General features: G+C 30.6%; 1 protein-coding gene across 1 annotated transcript in view; it reads left to right on the top strand.

The window, feature by feature from the left end:
- Positions 1 to 19016, top strand: part of LOC129958973 (fibroblast growth factor receptor-like 1) — a 51445-nt gene that overhangs the window by 22180 nt on the left and 10249 nt on the right. The window contains exons 3-5 of the mRNA XM_056071733.1: positions 10044 to 10328; positions 16156 to 16209; positions 18642 to 18929. Of these exons, the coding sequence (XP_055927708.1) occupies positions 10044 to 10328; positions 16156 to 16209; positions 18642 to 18929 (627 nt within the window). The remainder of the gene's footprint in view (positions 1 to 10043; positions 10329 to 16155; positions 16210 to 18641; positions 18930 to 19016) is intronic.

The raw sequence follows: 19016 nt of genomic DNA, 5'->3' as shown, positions 1-19016 counted from the left end.
CATATCGTAAGACATATTTCTATGTACTAATGTCGAAGAGTGGAATCCGAGTATGACGACTATTTACACGTCGCCGGAGAAATTGATCCCGACCAGAAATCTTTTCAGGTGCTAGAACAGGTGGTAGTTACTGAGATCAAACTCGGAGCTATAGACGGGAAGATCAAGCACTACCAAGCGGAAACTCTGCTGCAGTTATTGTGTGCGCAGTAGTACCGCATGAAGACCGTTGCTGGTTTTTTTCGCACAAGTGCTAGAGAGTGGTCGCTTCATGTCTAAATAACCTATAACCTGGAAAACCTTGAAATTTGTACGATGTACATCGCATTGCTAAACTGACATCAATCTACGACACTGCAATCTGATTTCAAAGGTAATGAATACACTGCTAACAGATAAATTTGCCTCCTTTCTTTTTCATTAAAAAAATAAATAAATAAAGGAAAACAACCAAAATAACTGTTGGTAGAACGGAACATTGTGTGAAGCATTACTTATAAATGTTGGAGGAAATATACCTGGATATGATATCTATGCATCATTACTTATAAATTTTCATAGAAATAAGCCCTAGTGTGACATAAGGGCATCATTACTTATACATTATTTTGCTGGTCAGATGGGAAATATGTATATGCTTTATACTAAATGAAATAAGCAGATCTTTGGAGATTTGTCCCTTATAAACAAAGTGTGATGGTTGGCTAATTGCTTTTACAATGAAAGTGTACGAAAGGTTTTTCTTTGAATGATAAGTTTTCATTATCATGCTCGGTTCCAGATAAGATGATTAAATAAAACTCTTTTGGTCCTAATGTCCAAATCGGGCGTGTTTAAAGGAGTGTAATATGAGAAAGGTATGATTTCTACTTTCACCTTTTAGATTTTGATGTTTAAGAAGAAAACTTTTTGAGAATATTTATGGCCGGACGTCGCCTGAAATCACTTTGACCGTTTACTTCACCGAATAAGCACAACCTTGTAAAGATTCATGCTTCACCAACAAATAAAAGAATACAACAGATAATATATTGTTCGAGAGACGATTGATTCTTTAAAGGATTTAGTTCCATATTTTTTTTAAATATATCTACACTTTTGATATTAAATCAGTATACCAAATTCTATCTATATAGTTATCTTCATTTTTCAACTGTCTTGTTAACTTAAATACAAACAGCCTGGCAGAGAGACATCTTCCCAATGGATTTCGTTCAAAATTTGATTTAAAAAATGTGCTGTGGAGTGTATACCAAATTACATCCGTCTAGCTCAAAGCGAGGATTTTTGTTTTTCACTATCGTCTGTTTCTCTAGCTCAGGGAGGTCTGGACGTGGAGTTTAGTTACACAAAAATCTCGAATTCGAATTTCTCGATATTACAATACGTTATCTTTGTATATATTTTATATATGAGACGATAAAAGTTATAGATAGATGAATGAAATTATTTTTTAAATATGTGAAAGCTAACTTTTCCATGAGTTATTAATAATATTTAAAAAATGATACAAAATTTATTTATGCATGACGAGTGATATCACGAAGGTAAGTAAATAAAAGGAATAAAAATATTGTAAATATTTTTATTCATCTGGAATGACATCGCAAAAAAATTATTTTGTTCTATTCACAGAAACAGGGTTTTTTATTAAAAAAAAATAGACAATTTCATTGATTGTCTCGAAATTTTCTCTAAAACCTTCCTTATGCTCTAACTGTTTGCGAACAGGTTTTAGGAATATATATGGATATCTGTAGTGCAAAATGTTTAGGTTTTTCCTTTTATTTATATAGTTTGACCTTCAATTCATATATAATCGTAAAAATTAAAGTAGCATCTTTTTGCTTCAGTTAATATTTTTTTAATTTTATTTGTTCTTTATAAAAATTGAATAACCGAAAGGTAGACGCATGACCTCATTGTCTCCTGGCAACCACTATTTTCAAACCCAGTCCACCACTGCGCACTGTGTATATAAATAGAAGTGCACTGTTTTGTTAGCAACGTGAGCATAGTTTCTTACTTACCAATTACTAATATGAGGGGACAAATGCTGGTTTCTTTTGCAAAACTCATTGAAGACTATTTTCCGTTAACCACACTTCATGTACTGTTAACTCTGATTGCTGGAAATAACAGGAATGAAATTATATACTTATGAAAAAAATATAGACGCAAGGGTTCTTCAAATTTAAAAACAGGAAAAGTGAGATATTGATATTTTGACGTCTTTCAATATCTCGCAAAATCTTACTTTGATGTCTTTTGTTACCATTTATTGCTGTCATTTTTTTCATTACCATTGCAAAAATAGCATTGTAATACTACCTAGACCCCCTCCAAACATCAAATTTAATTTATTTTTGATATCATTTAGTATTATAATTTCTTTTATTGCCATTCAAAAATCCTTATTTAACTATACTTTCTATGTCAGAAAACCTGTTAATTAATTTAAATTTAGGATATCAATATAATCTGCAGTACAGTTTGTTTAGTTATGTTAGATTTCAAATTCTCTTTGTTTTAATTTATGGTTCATATTCCATTTTTTTATAAACAGAACTTTTTAAAAAAAGAAAAAAGCATTTGAAATATTATTAATGGTGTATTTTGTACTTAATCTAGATAATATTATTTAAGGATTATCTGAAACCATTTCAAAGTACTATTTTTTTAAAAAACTTTTTTTAAGGCACAATTTTATCATGTTCCTATTTTTTCATGTATTTATTGTTCATGTAATATACCATTCGGCTCTTCTTCAATTGAGATAAAAAGATCTGATATTATTTAACTCAGCTTGAAATTCATATGGAATATAAAATGTGTACTTTGAAATCTTCTGTTTTCTGTTGATAGTTAAATTCATTACAGTTCACAAATAACGTAGTAATTAGTAAGCCTTTTTCCATTTTGTTTAATAAATTATATTCTTTAAATTTAGATATTGAAGAACAGAAATATATGTATTTATTAAGAACAATTTTTCATTTTTTTAATTGGAATGAGCTTATTAATTACCGACATATTTATAAGCTAAAATGACCATAGAAAGAGCGATAAATATATAAAGATAAGTATGGATATAAAATTTATAAAACAAACAAATGAATTTATTTTAAATTACGTTTTTATCATCAGTGGAGTTTAAATTGGAAGAGCTTATAAATAATTTTGCGCCTGCCTCATCGTGCTATCGGAATCTGCTACTTATGAGGGCAAGAATTGTCTTGGTGCATCAGCACTTACTTGAACTTGCTTTTTTGGGTGAAACAAATACATTCTGCAGAATGATGATAAAGTATATCTTTTTTCCTAATATATTTTAATAAGAAACATATTGTAAGAAAAACCCCTGAAAAATTAAAGCTCCCATTATTTTATGGGTCTTTAGCACCATAATAGCAGTGTCTTTGATGTCCTATTCTATCCAAAATTCATAATGAATATGAATTTAGTGTAAATTATATCAATCAGGGAAAACGTCCTCCCTTATGTGTGGTATGAAATTTTAAAAAGGAAGATGTCATTTCAAAAGTCCTTCTTTCATGTAATAGTAATTCAAGGTTGCAATTTCCTTCTCTAAATAGCTCTCGTATAACTTTAGGATAGAACATAAATCTAATTTAACTAAAACCATTTTTTTTCTTTCCTTAATTCTTTTGGTATGCAAAGGTTTAGAAATTATTAAATAATTATTTTTTCTTTTATCTAAGCTGTAACATCATTTCCCACTATTTTCGATCATTTCCTCGAAAATCCAACAGTAATAAAAGACCTAAATGACCTATATAACCAAATAACCTAAGACCTAACTAACCTATATTAAGTCAAGCACCGCATGTTTGTAAAACCGTAAATTTAGATTAAAATATTTTAAACTGTACTAAAAATTCTATATTAAATAATAGATTTTTTTTTTATTTTTACTATTTAAGTTACTATTTTTTTTTACTATTTAATCTTCATGTCTATTTTTTTTCTCAAACTCACCCCAGTTAGTGTTTCTGGTACGAAATCACAATAAGATGACGAAAGGTGAAAAATATTAATACAATATATTGAAGAAGAGAATGCACAAGTGTATAAAATTTCAGTACTCTAGTACAAACATAAGTAAAAAATCGGTAGCATAATTTGAAATTGACAAATATGTAACAAATTCAATAAAAGTACTTAAAAGCATACTCTTTCATCAGGAGCATTAATAACACAGAAAAGTAAGCCATTAGCAGTTCTGTCATCGCACTTAATTTTAAAAAATACGCTAACCCCCAATACCTGAAGGAGAAGAACTCTACTTCCCAAAATTAAGCTCTAAATATTCCCTGGAAACCTTTTCTTTTCTTTGTGATAAAAAATAATAATATATTCAGATGAAAACTGAAATCGAATCACTAAAAAACTCTTCCTCTTAATAATTCCTTCCGAACAATTAAAGGTACTATTTAAAGTAGCTATTTCATTTCCAGATATATCAAGATCATGTTTACTGAGGCAGATATCAAACATTTGTATCAACAAAAGTACATTCTTTTTATCGGAAGCATAAAAGAAAAAATAATGAATTATCAACAGTCAGTTGAAACATTGTACTTCATTCAAATAAATACATTCAGTCAAAGATCTCCGTGGAAAAAACCATAGCTTTCCATGCTACAAAATTAAGCTCTTAACATTCTCTAGAAAAACTTTCTTCGGAGATAGAAAGAAAAATAATATATTCAGATGAAAATCCAAATGGAGTAGCGAAAAATTCGGCCACTTTATACTTTATTCCTAACTGTTAGGAAAGGAACTATTAAAGTAGCTCTTTCCTCTCCAGGTGTGTAGCTATCTTTGAATTTTTGTTTCCTGGCAGATATTGATGTTCTCTTCAACAGACATTTTCTTCCCCCTTTTTCCCCTTCACTGTACAACGATTAGAGAGTCGAAAAGGAGGAACCGAGATTCTCGCCAGGGAGCAATAAAAGTCAACTTGTCAACCCTCAACAAATGATACAAAAGAACGATTTACAACACAAAAGATTGCTGTGGTTTGCAGAAGAAGGATTTTTTTCATCGTTTTTCATTTTTTTTTTCAAACTTTCAAATCGTTTGGATATAACAGATTTGTCCCCTCGATTTTATTGACTGGGTTGGTGTCATTATTATTTTTTTTTTCATCGGCATTTGTACTTGTTTGGCTTTTAAAAATCCTCAATGGCTATGCCCTGTTGATGAAATAAGAAATTTACTCTGTCAGCGAGGTTGTTTGCCAAGATGTAATATTGTATCTGTCTTGGCTTTCATGGTTCAATTGATTACATCATTTCTTTTTCACAAAATAAAAATGCAAAAGCTAAAAGCAGTTAGATAAAGTTTTTTTTCTTCATGTTTATAAAAGAAATAATCAAATTGACTTTTTAAAATAACACGGTTGAAAATCTGTGAAAGAATTATGTAGGATGATAGTAAAGTTGCAGCTTGTGTTTTTATAACTCTTTTGCTTAGATTCGAAAATGATAATGATTCGACATTTGCGTATAAGAGATCTATACCAGTCAGCAAGATTTTATTGATCAATTGGTACTATTGCACTTTCCCTCCACATTCCCAAGTTTACATGATATTCAAAATCAACGACGCATGCATCTGCTTATAAATACTCTATCTGTACCAGACGCAATAATATATTTCAGCGGAATTATCAGCAAATTTGTGTCTATTTATATTGCTTCTTTAGATTGGAAAGAGGATACTAAACTAGAATTAATAGATTTGTTTCCTCTATTTCCTTAACCTGCTGGTATTATCAGCCTCTTTTTAGGATGGGGGGGGGGGCAATTTTCAATTATTTAGCTTTCCAACACACATCAATATCCAACACACCAATAAACATAATCTATACCGGCGCCCTGGCATAGGGGTAGCGTGTCTTCCCCGTGATCTGGGAGTCCTGGGTTCAAGTTCCGGTTTGGCCATGGTTGTTCTTCCGTTTTTCTATCTGTGAGATGTGTGAATGTGCCCTCCTGTAGAAAGGGGTTGTGCAAGCGAATGAGTGATGCGTGAGTAGCAGAGTCGTACTCTTGGCCCTAATTGGCGCTACTATAAAAACAAGAGACGTTCCCCCACCGGCTTAAAATCGCTGTTTTCGTAACAGCGGGCTTGTCCATGGCAAGTGTCATAAGAAACAACAACAACATAATCTATTAATGAATACTTCAAATGAATCAGTTAGCAATCAATCAGTAGCAGACAGGTTTGGATTTAACCTTGTTGGGATCTTTAAGGGAATGCAATGCAAGTTTCACTCTCTAATTTCCAAAACTATAGATTTTTATTAAATTAATTTAATCTTTGAATAAGCAGTTTTAAGGAATACATTTTACGACATCTTTATATAACAGAACTTTTAGTTGCGGGTTACCTTTGACAAAATCGGTTTCGATATCTCGCGGGAAAAAAAACCATAATTTAGCAATAATAAATTCAATATATTTAATGTAAAGTTTGCTTGGGCTGTTAACTTGTGATCAGTTAGTCAACTGACAAAAAATCTGAAAGCATGAAAAATATAATATAATAAGCAGAATAATTTCAAATGTAAATTATACTTGATATTTATTTGGAAAAAAATCAAATACAGAGTGTTTCTAGTTCAAATGAAAGCATAAATTTAAATTATCTTGAAAATAATACAGAAAAGTTTCAACATCCTTAACCAGTCTTTTATTCTGCCAATTTTATAACCTGGCCCTGGTAATAAAAGGCACATAACAATCGACTAGTTTTTGAATAAATAGCAGTCAATTACGCAAGTAAAAGCAAAAATATTCAGGTAAATATTCCACAACAATAAGGAAAAAATATTATTAAAAACAAACGAGAGCAAACCGGAGTAAAGTGGGAAAACGCCAAAAGATAAATGCGTATGAACAAAAAAAGAAGAGAAAACCAGCCTTCCTAAAGCAATACCAATAGGCCAAATTCTTATAATTTGATACGCCATAAACTTCCGGCAAACATATATTTATCTAACACACAAAGAGGTTGGGCCTTTGTTTTGCTTTTCTTTATCTCTCTTAATAACAAACATTTTTTCTTTTAATTTCTTTGTAAGCATTTCTGTTTTTTTTATCCCACTTTAATTCCCATTGGTCTATTATGCGCATTCCTTTTAATTTCTTTATATAGCTTTGCATATCAACTTCTTATATCGTTTTATACACTAGTAGGATTCCCATCCACAATGGTATAGTATACTGCTTGGGTTGATAACAGTATTATCTCACCGTGTCATTCGATACTATTAGCAGTAAATGCTATAATTCATTTTTGCAGTCCACGTGAATTTCATCCCCTGATGAGTAATTAAGGCGTTGACGGCTTACTTTTAACATTATTTACGATCTATATATATGACGATAATTTGGTGATGGTGGTGTCGTGTCTAGATTATTAATGTAGAGCCAGTCATACAGAATAAATTTTCCTTCTTTTAATTCTCAGTGATTAGATTACAAATCAGTTTTTCAGAGGTATTCAGGGGTAACATCAAGCCTTGATACTCACTGAAAATCAGGGGGGGGGGGACAAACCCCGCTGAAGCTGGCATCAGGTAACAATTTTTTCACCATAGAGAGTTCCACTCGTCCACGAGGGGAAATTCCCGAAATTGTCAGAGAACAAATTGGATGTCGTCGAATTAAAGTTTCAGTTAACTGTGTACTAGAGCTCAGTAGAAATAGTGAATTAAATTTTGAGTGGCATAATTTATTTAAAATTAGAAAAGTGTTAAATTATTACTTATACATGTAAAAATTTTAACGTGGAAATACCCAGAACCCAGAATTTATACAGCATACAGTAAAAAATTACTTATATTCCTTAAATAGGAATAAAAATTTTAATTATTCCAATTTATATTATAGTATTTAAATTCATCCATTAATCACACAAATGGAATTTAATATTAAATTGGATTTTTTATCTCAATGCAGCCTACCTTTTTTTAATAATTAACTGTTTCTAGAAACTTTTTTTTGATATCATGGTTCGTCTAAAACAAGAACCAAAAATTGTGAAAAATTGGAAAATATCAATCATTTCACAACAAAAAATTATAGCTGAGTGCAATTTAAAGAATAAAAAAAATAAAGTTAGTTCAAAAGTTTATTCCCTATGAATACACTGCAGCATAAATAGAAATAAGTGTTATTCACTTCTTGCTTCCATTACTTTAACAGATGCTTCCGGCTTCGAAGCACACAGTTCTTAGATAAAAAGTGTAATTGAACCTTCAAAGATTTTCCATTTTGAGAATAAAATTCATTCGCAGAATAAAAGTGGAAAAATCTAAGGCAAGAAAGAAAAAGAATTTGAAATAGATTAGAAAGCAGAGTGAAATATTCTCTTTCCGCAGTCACGTCAAATAAATCAAAAGTAATCGTGACTTGAAGCTAGATGAGTTTCATTATTAAATTGTTACCTTAATCATGAAATGAATTGCACGATGAATTTTTAACCCTTTCATTTTTGTTTTTTAAAAGCTTCACTTAAAATGAACTAAAATTATTTTAGACTTCCTTTTCATAAAACTAAACCGTTGACCGAATTGTGAAGATAATGACAGCATGAGTATTAAAAGAAAAAATCGTATATATCTCATTGGGAACGTCATTAAAAATTTTTTATAGTTTTTGAAGATTTTCGGTAATTTCTTGAAACGTTAAAAAATTGAGCTTTGTTTGTAACTTTTTAAAAGTGATTGCATTTAAAAAGTATGCTATTTGTGTAGATATAACTCTATATGTGATGGTTTTTATCATATAAATACTATATATTTCAATTTAATTGACGATATACTTATCAAAGCATTCATTCAACATTTTGCATAAATCTTTCATGAGTAAAATATTTTTCACACGAAGAAGAATCGCAAAATTTATTAAAATCTTTTTTTGCTTTGTTCTTCAAGGGCTAAAAAACGGTAATATTTTTTTTAAATTTTGAAAACGAATATGATGTGAAGTTAGTAACTTCATTATACAAATTGTAAGTACAGCTTTAAAAATATACATATTATTATTTTATTCGTTACTGTAATGGATATGTATTATTATTTAACACATGTAACTCTATGAATATGTAGTATTATTTAATGCATTAAGTTATGAATATACCTTATTTTTTAACATATTACTTTATGAATATGTATTATTTTTTAATGCATAGCTTTATGAATATGCCTTATTATTTAACATATTACTTTATGAATATGTATTATTATTTAACATTACTTTTCTGGATATGTGTTATTGTGCAATATTACCTTGTGAACATGTATTATCTGACACATTACTTTTTGAATATGTTTTATTATTTAACATGCTGCTTTTTGAATGAAACATTTTAAATTGCTTTCATAAATACCTCATAATCATCAAAGATGTATTAAATAACATCATTCAGTTAAATAAGCAATGTAGAAATAGGAAAAGCAACACTAAATTCATAATATAATATATAATACATAAAGACATCACATCAAGATAGTGTAACTTATGTAATCTTACATAACATAAAGTGCAATTTTTTTCTCTTCTAATAAAAATTCTCAAAGATATTTCAGTGCTTTTTCAAAACAAAATTTTTAAATCACAGTCGAACTCGGATACATGTAAAAATATTTCTGATTTACAAAAAATGATTTTTATTTAAAAAATAAAAAAAAGAATGATATATATTCTTGCTAATTTTTATTGATCAGATATGTTCAGAGAAAGGAGATCATAGATCAAGTTCAGAGAATATAAAATCAGAGAAAAGGTATTATTGATATGTTTTCGTTTTCCAAGAAAAAAAGCTTTTTAGCCATAAAACGCGATCACATAGATCGGTAATTAGGTTCGCTAGTAAAGCAGTCTCTTTTATATAGAATTACACGAAGCAATAAAAGTAATGTTTTCTTCAAGTGCATCACTCTATTTTACCTAATGTTTTTTAAATAAAATTACCCTTACATGAACATTAAACATCAATATGCTTTTATCTAGGTCCGCCTCGCCTAATCCCTGAAGCCTATGTAATGGAACGCGTAGTTCCTGAAGGGGCCAAAGTCCAACTCCCATGTCCAGTCCAAGCCGATCCGGATACACTGTTTTTCGAATGGTACCGCGGAAACGAGCCATTAAATATCTTTCATGAAGATCGGTTTCGCGTCCAAAGTAATGGCGTCCTCAAGATCAAGTCAACCGTCCCACAGGATTCAGGAGTCTACATCTGCAGAGCTGTAAACGGTTTCGGGAAAGTAGATACGAACGTGACTCTGGTGGTTCTTGGTTAGTGCAAACCAGATCCTTTTTTATGGGCTCTCCAGTCCATTTTGATTTCTCTGTTGATCTATCGCGCTACTCATGATGTGTTCGCGATTTGATAGGAAGAATTCCAGAGTCGTGAGATGAGTACTGTGACTTTCAATTAACTCGAAGCGCTATTAAATCTCGCCAGATATATCGATTTTTTTTGGGAGGGAAAGATTAAACTCGGCTAGCTTATCAAATTTCACGGTACTTTATTTATAATTGTTTTTTATTTTACGAATTCTAAGTAAGAATTAAAGCAAATAGCTCAGCTAGCAGCATAAAACGTAATTATTTTTTAATTAAATATTGAAACTTGAAACGTTTTGAATAATTTCAATGCTTTTTCATCGTCGAAATGTCAAGTGAACATTAAAATTAAATCCTATAAAAATAAACTTAAATGAAAGTGCTACTTGAGTTTATTTTTAATTCCTGTTTATATGCAATAAATCAGAATAGGTTTATATACTTTTGCAATGACGCGAATTGCTGTTTATATGCAATGCTACAATAGCATAATATTACTCAATTTTATAATAGCATAATATAATTTGCGTAAATATCTCAGTAATAATACAGATCGCTAAATTAAATTGATTTGCGTCAGAATAACTCCCTATATAAAAGAATTCATAAAATAATGTAGGAATTTTTAGAAAATTTTAAAATTGTTGCACCATCTAGCCACTATGGCATTTTAAATATTGAAGATGACTGATAAAACAAACAATTTTAACACCATTACAGAACTTTTTCCAATAACTTTAAATTTGTTGCCAACTGAAAACTATCGTGGAATTCCAAAGAAAAACTGTCTCCAAGATTTGTTGATAGACGGTAAGAGCAGTGTGCGACATTCTAGCCTTAGATAAAAATGTTACTTTTATAAGTATAGAAATCGATACTCAAAGAAAATTTCAAAATAGAAACTACCGAATTTAAGTGCTTAAGAAAAAACATTGAATCATGTTTAAGAAAAGCAAAATATAAGAAAATATATTAGATTGAAACAATTCAGAAAAAGGATTGTATCGCTAGTGTAATTGTACGTGGGGCTGCAAACAGACATGAATCAACACGATAAAGGCTTTCGAACAATTTTTGTAGGAATCCGTCGGAAAAAATCCGTTAACTGTGTGCATGAGCGCGCGCGTGTGTGTGTGTTCGCCTATGGCTTCTTATTTTATTCTTCCTAATTTTTTTTTTTTTTTTTTTTTTTTTTTTTTTTTTTGGATAAGTGAACTAAATCCATATTGTCCAAAGATTTTAACAAACAAAAAGTACTGCATTATTCTCCTTATTCAAAGTGTATAAAAAATATAAAGAAACCAATCGAATAGTATTATTTGCTTTAAATATAAACAAAGTGGTGCGGTGTTGCATTATCAAAAAAAAATTACTTTTATGTTACATTTCTAAAGATAAACTTTTAAAAAGAATAAAATATATGCATTACTTTCTAATTCTTTACCGAATGCATTTATACTTATTTAATTTACTTACAGCTACTAGCTTTAGTTACTTTATTCAATATTAATAACAAATTTACATCATTTATTGAAACAAACATATTTTCCGTCATTTAAAAAAAGATAGTTATCTTTTTGTTTTCTTTTCTTTTTTCAAAACAATAAAAAAATGCGAACTTGTTGAAAACACTTACGAAAAGGGAATCATAAGAACTTAAAAAGCTATAGTCGAATATGGCTATTTCAGACAGCCTAATATAAGAAAAAAACAAAAAAAAAGCCTATGCAAGCCAAAATAAAAAGATTCTCAATAATTTTGCTACTTAATGAGATTCGGTTTACAAGCAAAAGAATAAAAATATTCTTTTAGTCTCAAGCAAAAATAGTAAAATTTTTTTTCATATTCTGTAATTAAATCATTGAGAAATATCTTTTCTGTTGTGGTAAGTGTTGCAGTTTTTAGAAAAGAAAGGAAAAAATTAAATTATTAAGTCATAAGAAATGCAATGATATTATTTCGTTTTTTATGAAATGATAGGAAAGAAAACGTAAATTAAAAAAAGAAACATTTTTATTAATAATAATAATGAAATGGCTGCATGAAGTCTTGATTCTATTCAAGTTTTCTATATGAATTCATTTTATGAAAGCTGAGTTTTAGTTACAGGGTTAACAAGAAATAAGTTACGCACTTCAGAGGGCTCTAAAATGAGTTCTATTGATCCAAATGAGATAAAATTTGAACTACAGATTATTGAGATGATGCACTTTGCATTTAGTAAATAAAAAAAAAATAGTACAAAATTCACCAATAATGGTTTTATGTGTATTATGTGGCGTTGTAATACACATAAAACCATTTAATATGGTTCATAATTGTTAAATAAAGTAACATTAAAATTGCTCAATATAATAAAATATATGAGCAAATATATACCTCCTTCATTTTCAACAATATTGCTCTGATCGGAGAACCATATTTTCTATAGATGGCCGGAGTGAGTCTGCCGGAATATTAAGAATATGGCGCAGAATGTTGTCCTTCAGATCTGGTAGAGATGATGGCCTATGACGGTAGATATTGTCCTTCAAATAACCCCACAACCAAAATTCGCAAGGGGTAATGTCCGGCGAGCGTGGAGGCCATGCTATTGAGAAATGACGGCTGATAACTCGTGCTTCTGTGAAATGCTATATTAACAATCGCTTTACACGACGATGCAAAAAATGCAAAATCTGCCGTACGATTTTTCGTACAGTTGAATACGACATATCCAGAACACGGGAAACAACTGGCAAACTCACACTATTATGCGGCGACTGACTACTGGCTTCAACGAGCACGGGTGCAACATTTTCGAAGATGGGAGAAGGGATTTTTTTTTTCCGTCCTCTACCTGAAAGAATTGCCAAGTTGCCCAGTTTTTTCAAATTTCTGCATCATCTTACTTAGAGCACCTGGTGACATTGGACCTCTCCGCATCTGCTTCATACGACGAAATTCATTTAGAGCTGCAACGGAGTTTTATTGTTTCTGTCTGATAGAATAATTTCACTAGTAGCGCTTTTTCTTGCAACGTAGGCATGACGAACAGAGAAGAAACTAATGCTAGTGCGGAATCCGCCTTCTTTTTATCCAAAGAAAAATATTAATAGACATGCGCTGTAACGCAAATTATGTTTCACATTTTTAATATATGCGAATAAATGTCATTTGTGTTACAGCGCCATCTATTGGTGAATTTTTGTACTATTTTTTTTCATTAATAAATGTAAAGTGCATCATCTGAATAATCTGTAGCTCAAATTTTATCATATTTGGACCAATAGAACGCATTTTAGAGCCCTCTGAAGTGGGTAATTTATTTCTTGCTTACCCTGTACTTCTTTTTGTATGTCATAAATTTTATGTCACTATTTCAATTATCTTTTGAGGAAAATAGAACCTCAAATAAATGAATACGGAAGAAAGATTTGCATAAGATATTTAAACTAAGATAACAGAAAGACGAAAGTACGTAATCAAACTGTTTTGGCAATTATTTGATGCTTGGCTAAAATATTGCATCATGCTTCATTAAAAGTAATTTAATGGAGAAAGCTTGGATTTATTATTCTATAAAATCTGTGTTTCGGATAATTGATGTGTTTTATACAATTACTTTGACAATTTTGTAATGGAAATAGGTTCCCAAACGATGTTAAAATTAAGATTTACTTTGTATTAATTAATGTAAGAGAATGGAAAAAGTAATGAAACCTATTAAGTTCTAAAAACTGGATTGATTATGAAAATTGGCAAATTTTCAGAGATTTAAATAAAATTTCGTATCACGCTTCATTAAGAGTAGTTTAATGAAAAAAGTTTTATTCGGTTAAAGAGAATTTTAAATCAGTATAACTGAGATATTAAAAAATGCAACTCTGATATTGAACATGATACTACACTTATTAATTGTATGTTTAAATTATTTTTTCATGTTGTGTCTTTTTAAGCCTTTTTTGCTATTAAATATTTAAAAAGTAATTTTAATATGTAATTTTTAAAGAAAGAGCTCATATAATTAATCTTTCATTTTCAATATTAATGCAAGTATGTAATATAATGGATGAAATCTAATACAATAAAATGCAAAAAATCTAATACAGTCAGACCCTGGAAAATAGTGAGCCAAATGTTGCTTTTTAGGATCCGATTTCTTTTAAATGATTTTTGTTAAAAAAACTATATGACATTGATATTATAATTTCAGTTCATCAGCTGATCCAAAGGTATTAAAAAAAATTATTCGTTTTCAGATAATCTTCTTTTAATTAAATTGATTAAATTAAATATTAAATTCTTTATTGATTAATGTCCCTTTTTAAAACTACATGAGGTCTCTTTTAATTTTGACTTTAAACCTTGGTCAGATGAAAACGACGGCTTTCTGAACCTGAGCTTTCATTCTCTCCAATGGCATAGCTGGAATAGTGACACCCGGAACATAATCTGCCTTTTTACTCCTAACTGCCATGAATGGTTTCAAAAGTGTATTGAATCGTCATCCCTTTATCAGAATTGACTTTAAAAAGTGACATAAACGCACTAGATATTGAGCGCAGACTATCTTTACTCTCCTAGGCCCTTTGCCTTTATGCCACTGATGCCCTCACCAGCAACCACACCACAGTGAATATACTTGACCTACAATGGTAGATTTAACTTGTACAAAGCCATCTATAGTTTTATGTAGACTTGAGTCTCGAATACAGGAATCTCCGACACCACTTCCGAAACTATACTTCTCTCCTACCAAGGATATTATTTGTTTTCTGATTGAGGTTGTAATTTTGAACCTTTTTCAGGTGAAGAGAATAACATCTGAGCTAGCATTACTTCGCTAAACTTCCACGGTGCACTAATGTGAAGGCGCATGGACGATAATGATAGATCTAACGTATATAAAGATATTGAGAATTTTATTTAGAATCAGATCTTGAAACTACAGTTCTTCGGCATCACAGCCATCCCAAGCGACGCCAAAACACTACGCCTTCAGAACTTGAGGAAGAAAATTAAGAAATTCGAAAGTGATTATTTTAAATAAATTTCTCTTAATGGAAATCTCTGAAAAGTATCAATAAATTTCTTTATTGGGGTGAAACAGAGAATTTACAAACATTGCTTATAGACTAGATTTTTCAATTTCAAATCAGCGTGTATTTTTTTTATTATTTTTTTTTTCAATTTTCTTCAAATCAGAGCTGGTATCTCAATCTATTCCAAAACTTAGAAGGATTTCTTTAAAAGATCAATCTATTCAGAAAGCAGGTAAGTGCGTTTTTTTTTTTTTTTTTTTTTTTTTTTTTTTGGAATACGTCTTTTAATAATAGGCTAAACAGTTACAGGTAAGTCCTTGATTTATTCTAGTAAATGAAGTTTTCTTTTTCCATCTCATCTCTATCTTTTTTTTATCCCACTGGGTAAGTAATCGTCTGCCAAATGAGATTTTTTGTACATGGCCGGAGTGTCATATGAAAAGTTTTTGATGTTTGAATTTGCTTTTCTTTCCAAATTAATTTATCGCATCACATTAAATAAATATGTCTATTTTCTTTTGTGTGATTTCAGCATAAAAGAAAAAATGTCTTACTTTTTTATGAAAAATTATTCTTAACATAATTTATATTATCAAATTCGGATTCAATAAATAAGAGACTTTATAAATCTCTGAATGCTTCCTTTGTAGGTTCACTATTAAAGGGGTTTGATTGCTTAAATTAGATTGAGAAATTTTATGAAGTATCGTCCACTGATGCAAATGAATTAACTTTTGAACATATAATTTTAGCTTCCGGATATTCGACCTCTGATTCATCTGAAAATTACAGACTAGGAGAAAGAGGTAAGTTTCATTTCCAGAGTGTCACAAAATTCCTTTTACAAACTTTGAGAAAACGTATAGAACATCCCTATGAAACATATTTTTGTGGAAAAGTATCATTAAAAATATTACCACCAAGAAATAACTTATTTGATTTGCTTGGTTAAATTTTATCAGCCATCGGAAGAAGGGACAAATCACTAAATTATATTCTGAGGGAGGGAAATAAAGATGAGCGTACTATTTTCCTTTTTTACTATTTTTTCTTCATCAAGTTTTAACTAAATTCTTTACATTAGTGGTATTGCTCTTCATTTACAACTAACAATGAATTTATCTGATAACACACTCTAGGTGAAAAAAAAAATTTATCGCGCTTGTTCCTTTCTTCAAAATGTTGATTCAATTAACACCTTGTTTCAAAAACTATGTTTTGGGATGTATCTAGGGGTTCCGATAAGTGGTCAGATAACAAGGACGATACGTGATCTATCACCCTTTTTCAAACTTCCACATCACACTAGGGGGGGAACGCATGACATATTTAGCTTTCACTTATTCCCCATCGCAAAAGAAACCAAAGGGAGTGATCCTCCCGCAACTTTCTCGTGTTATGTCTAATAGATGTGTTATATTTTTACTTTCAGAGTCCTGCACATGAGTGTTTTGTGCTTCGTAGAATAGTGAAGAAATCCGAATATACATTTTAGATAGTATTTTTTTTTTTTTTTTTTTTTTTTTTTTTTACCAAAATACCAATTAATAACAAAATTTGGCACAAGAGTACGATCTTAATAATAAGATCACATACCAAATATCACAAATATCAGTTTACGTCATAAGTTTCTAAATCATTAAATTATAACATTTACATGCATGCAAATGAGCAGACCGACACAAAGTCAACTCTTAAACTGATAAGGCTTAAAATGTGATTCGGATCTAAGCTTTAAATGTTAAAATTGTGTACCGGACTTAATCCGCTTAGCTCTAAATTTTGTAGCTATCGTATTCGCTTGTACTGAGACAGATGGACAGAAAAAAATTTTTGTAAATAAGTCACTTTCAAAATTTGATAGAAAATCTACAAATTTGATGTTGAGATCATCATGTATAAAATTTCATCTATCAATCTCAAAACATTTTTAAGTTATCGTGTTTACAGACAGGCATACAGACATATATATATATATATATATATATATATATATATATATATATATATATATATATATATATATATATATATATATATATATATATTGGAACTCACGGAAGTCTTAAACGTGGAGATTCATCGAAATCTCAAGTTCGAATTGTTTGACAAATGCAGTACTTGTTCTTTGTAAACTTCGTATATGAGAAAGTAAAAAAAACTACAAAAAGCTCGCATCAAAAATAGAACAACGAATGAGAATAAACTACAGTACACTCCCGCGTATTCAATGTAATGTGGCGGAAGTTCTATGAACTCATCTTTTTGCCACTAATACCAGAGGATGAAGTTTTTATACCAAAACGCATTATTATAATGCGTATTTCCTCACTTCTAATTGAGTACTAAGCCCTCCATTTATCTCAAATCACATAGAATGCGAACGCGACCCGGTGAATCATAGAAGCAGCTGCCGGAAACATGTCGAGTTAAAATAAAAAATTCTGTACTGTTAATTTAATCTTTGACAATGACGAAACAATGAACAACGAACAGAACGCTGCTCTTTTTCTCTCACAATTTGTACTTTGCACATGACATGTATTAGAATCGTAGCAAACGCCCACTTCCAATGCCTTGGCAATGTTGCCAATACAACGCCTTGCCTTCCTCGTTTAATTACGATAAAAGACAACTAGGCCAGATAGTATAGAAGGCGGATAATCACGAACCAGATACTCGGAAATGTACTGTACTTTATTTGGCGAAACTTACCAGTACTAAAGCTTGTAAATACAGAATATTGTTTCACCAGAGGTTTTCGAAATTTCTCCAGTCGTAATGCATTCCTGTTATCATTATGGCATAAAGAACAGAACATTTTCAAAGATATTTGGAGTTCAAGGGGTATTTCGCCAGCCAAACGCGATAACACAGATATCAGAATGGAAGATATTTTGCACTTAGTGGTCTTGAAGATTCCTCCCAAATATAAATATATACTAGTTAAATCAAAAGGATGTGGGGAGAGGGGAAGCATGCGATCAAATATTAAACTAAATTCGTTGACCTGGAGATCTGGCGTACATTCATGTCTATCTATTTCCGGTCGTGTTCTCCAACATGAGTATGACTCATATCGATGTTCTGTACTAGCCTTTGAAACTTGCGAATAAAATTCTGAAAATCCTGTATATCTAGTTTCAAAAGAATGCATAAATTAAAATATCTCCTTTTTCCAAGAAAATAAATTCATATATAAACTTTGCTTTTTTTCTGTTCTTAATTGTGTTTTCAGAACCACCTTACTTAACTAATGTAACTCGAACCATCAGCGGGCGACTAAGTCGGCCAGCAGGAGGGTCTGTTCGACTTTTGTGTAAAGCTGCTGGAATTCCCGAACCTCAAGTGACGTGGTTGAAAAACGGTCAGCCTCTGAATACTTCATTTGCTTCTGGCTTGAAAAAAAGTCGTTGGAGCTTATACATCCGCAATCTTCAGGATGAAGATCAAGGCAATTACACATGCATTGCTTACAACTGGTATGGTCATCGAAACTACACTATTACAGTTGATGTCATACCAGGTAGGCACGGACTATCAGAATAGTTTTATCCGTTGTTATACTAAGAGATATGAAATTCAAATTTTAAGGAGCTCTTAATTTTGTAGA

Source organism: Argiope bruennichi, chromosome X1 (assembly GCF_947563725.1).
Source record: "Argiope bruennichi chromosome X1, qqArgBrue1.1, whole genome shotgun sequence".
NCBI lineage: Eukaryota > Metazoa > Arthropoda > Arachnida > Araneae > Araneidae > Argiope > Argiope bruennichi.
The sequence above is the reverse complement of the archived record's forward strand: the minus strand, read 5'-3'. Positions and strand labels throughout refer to the sequence as shown.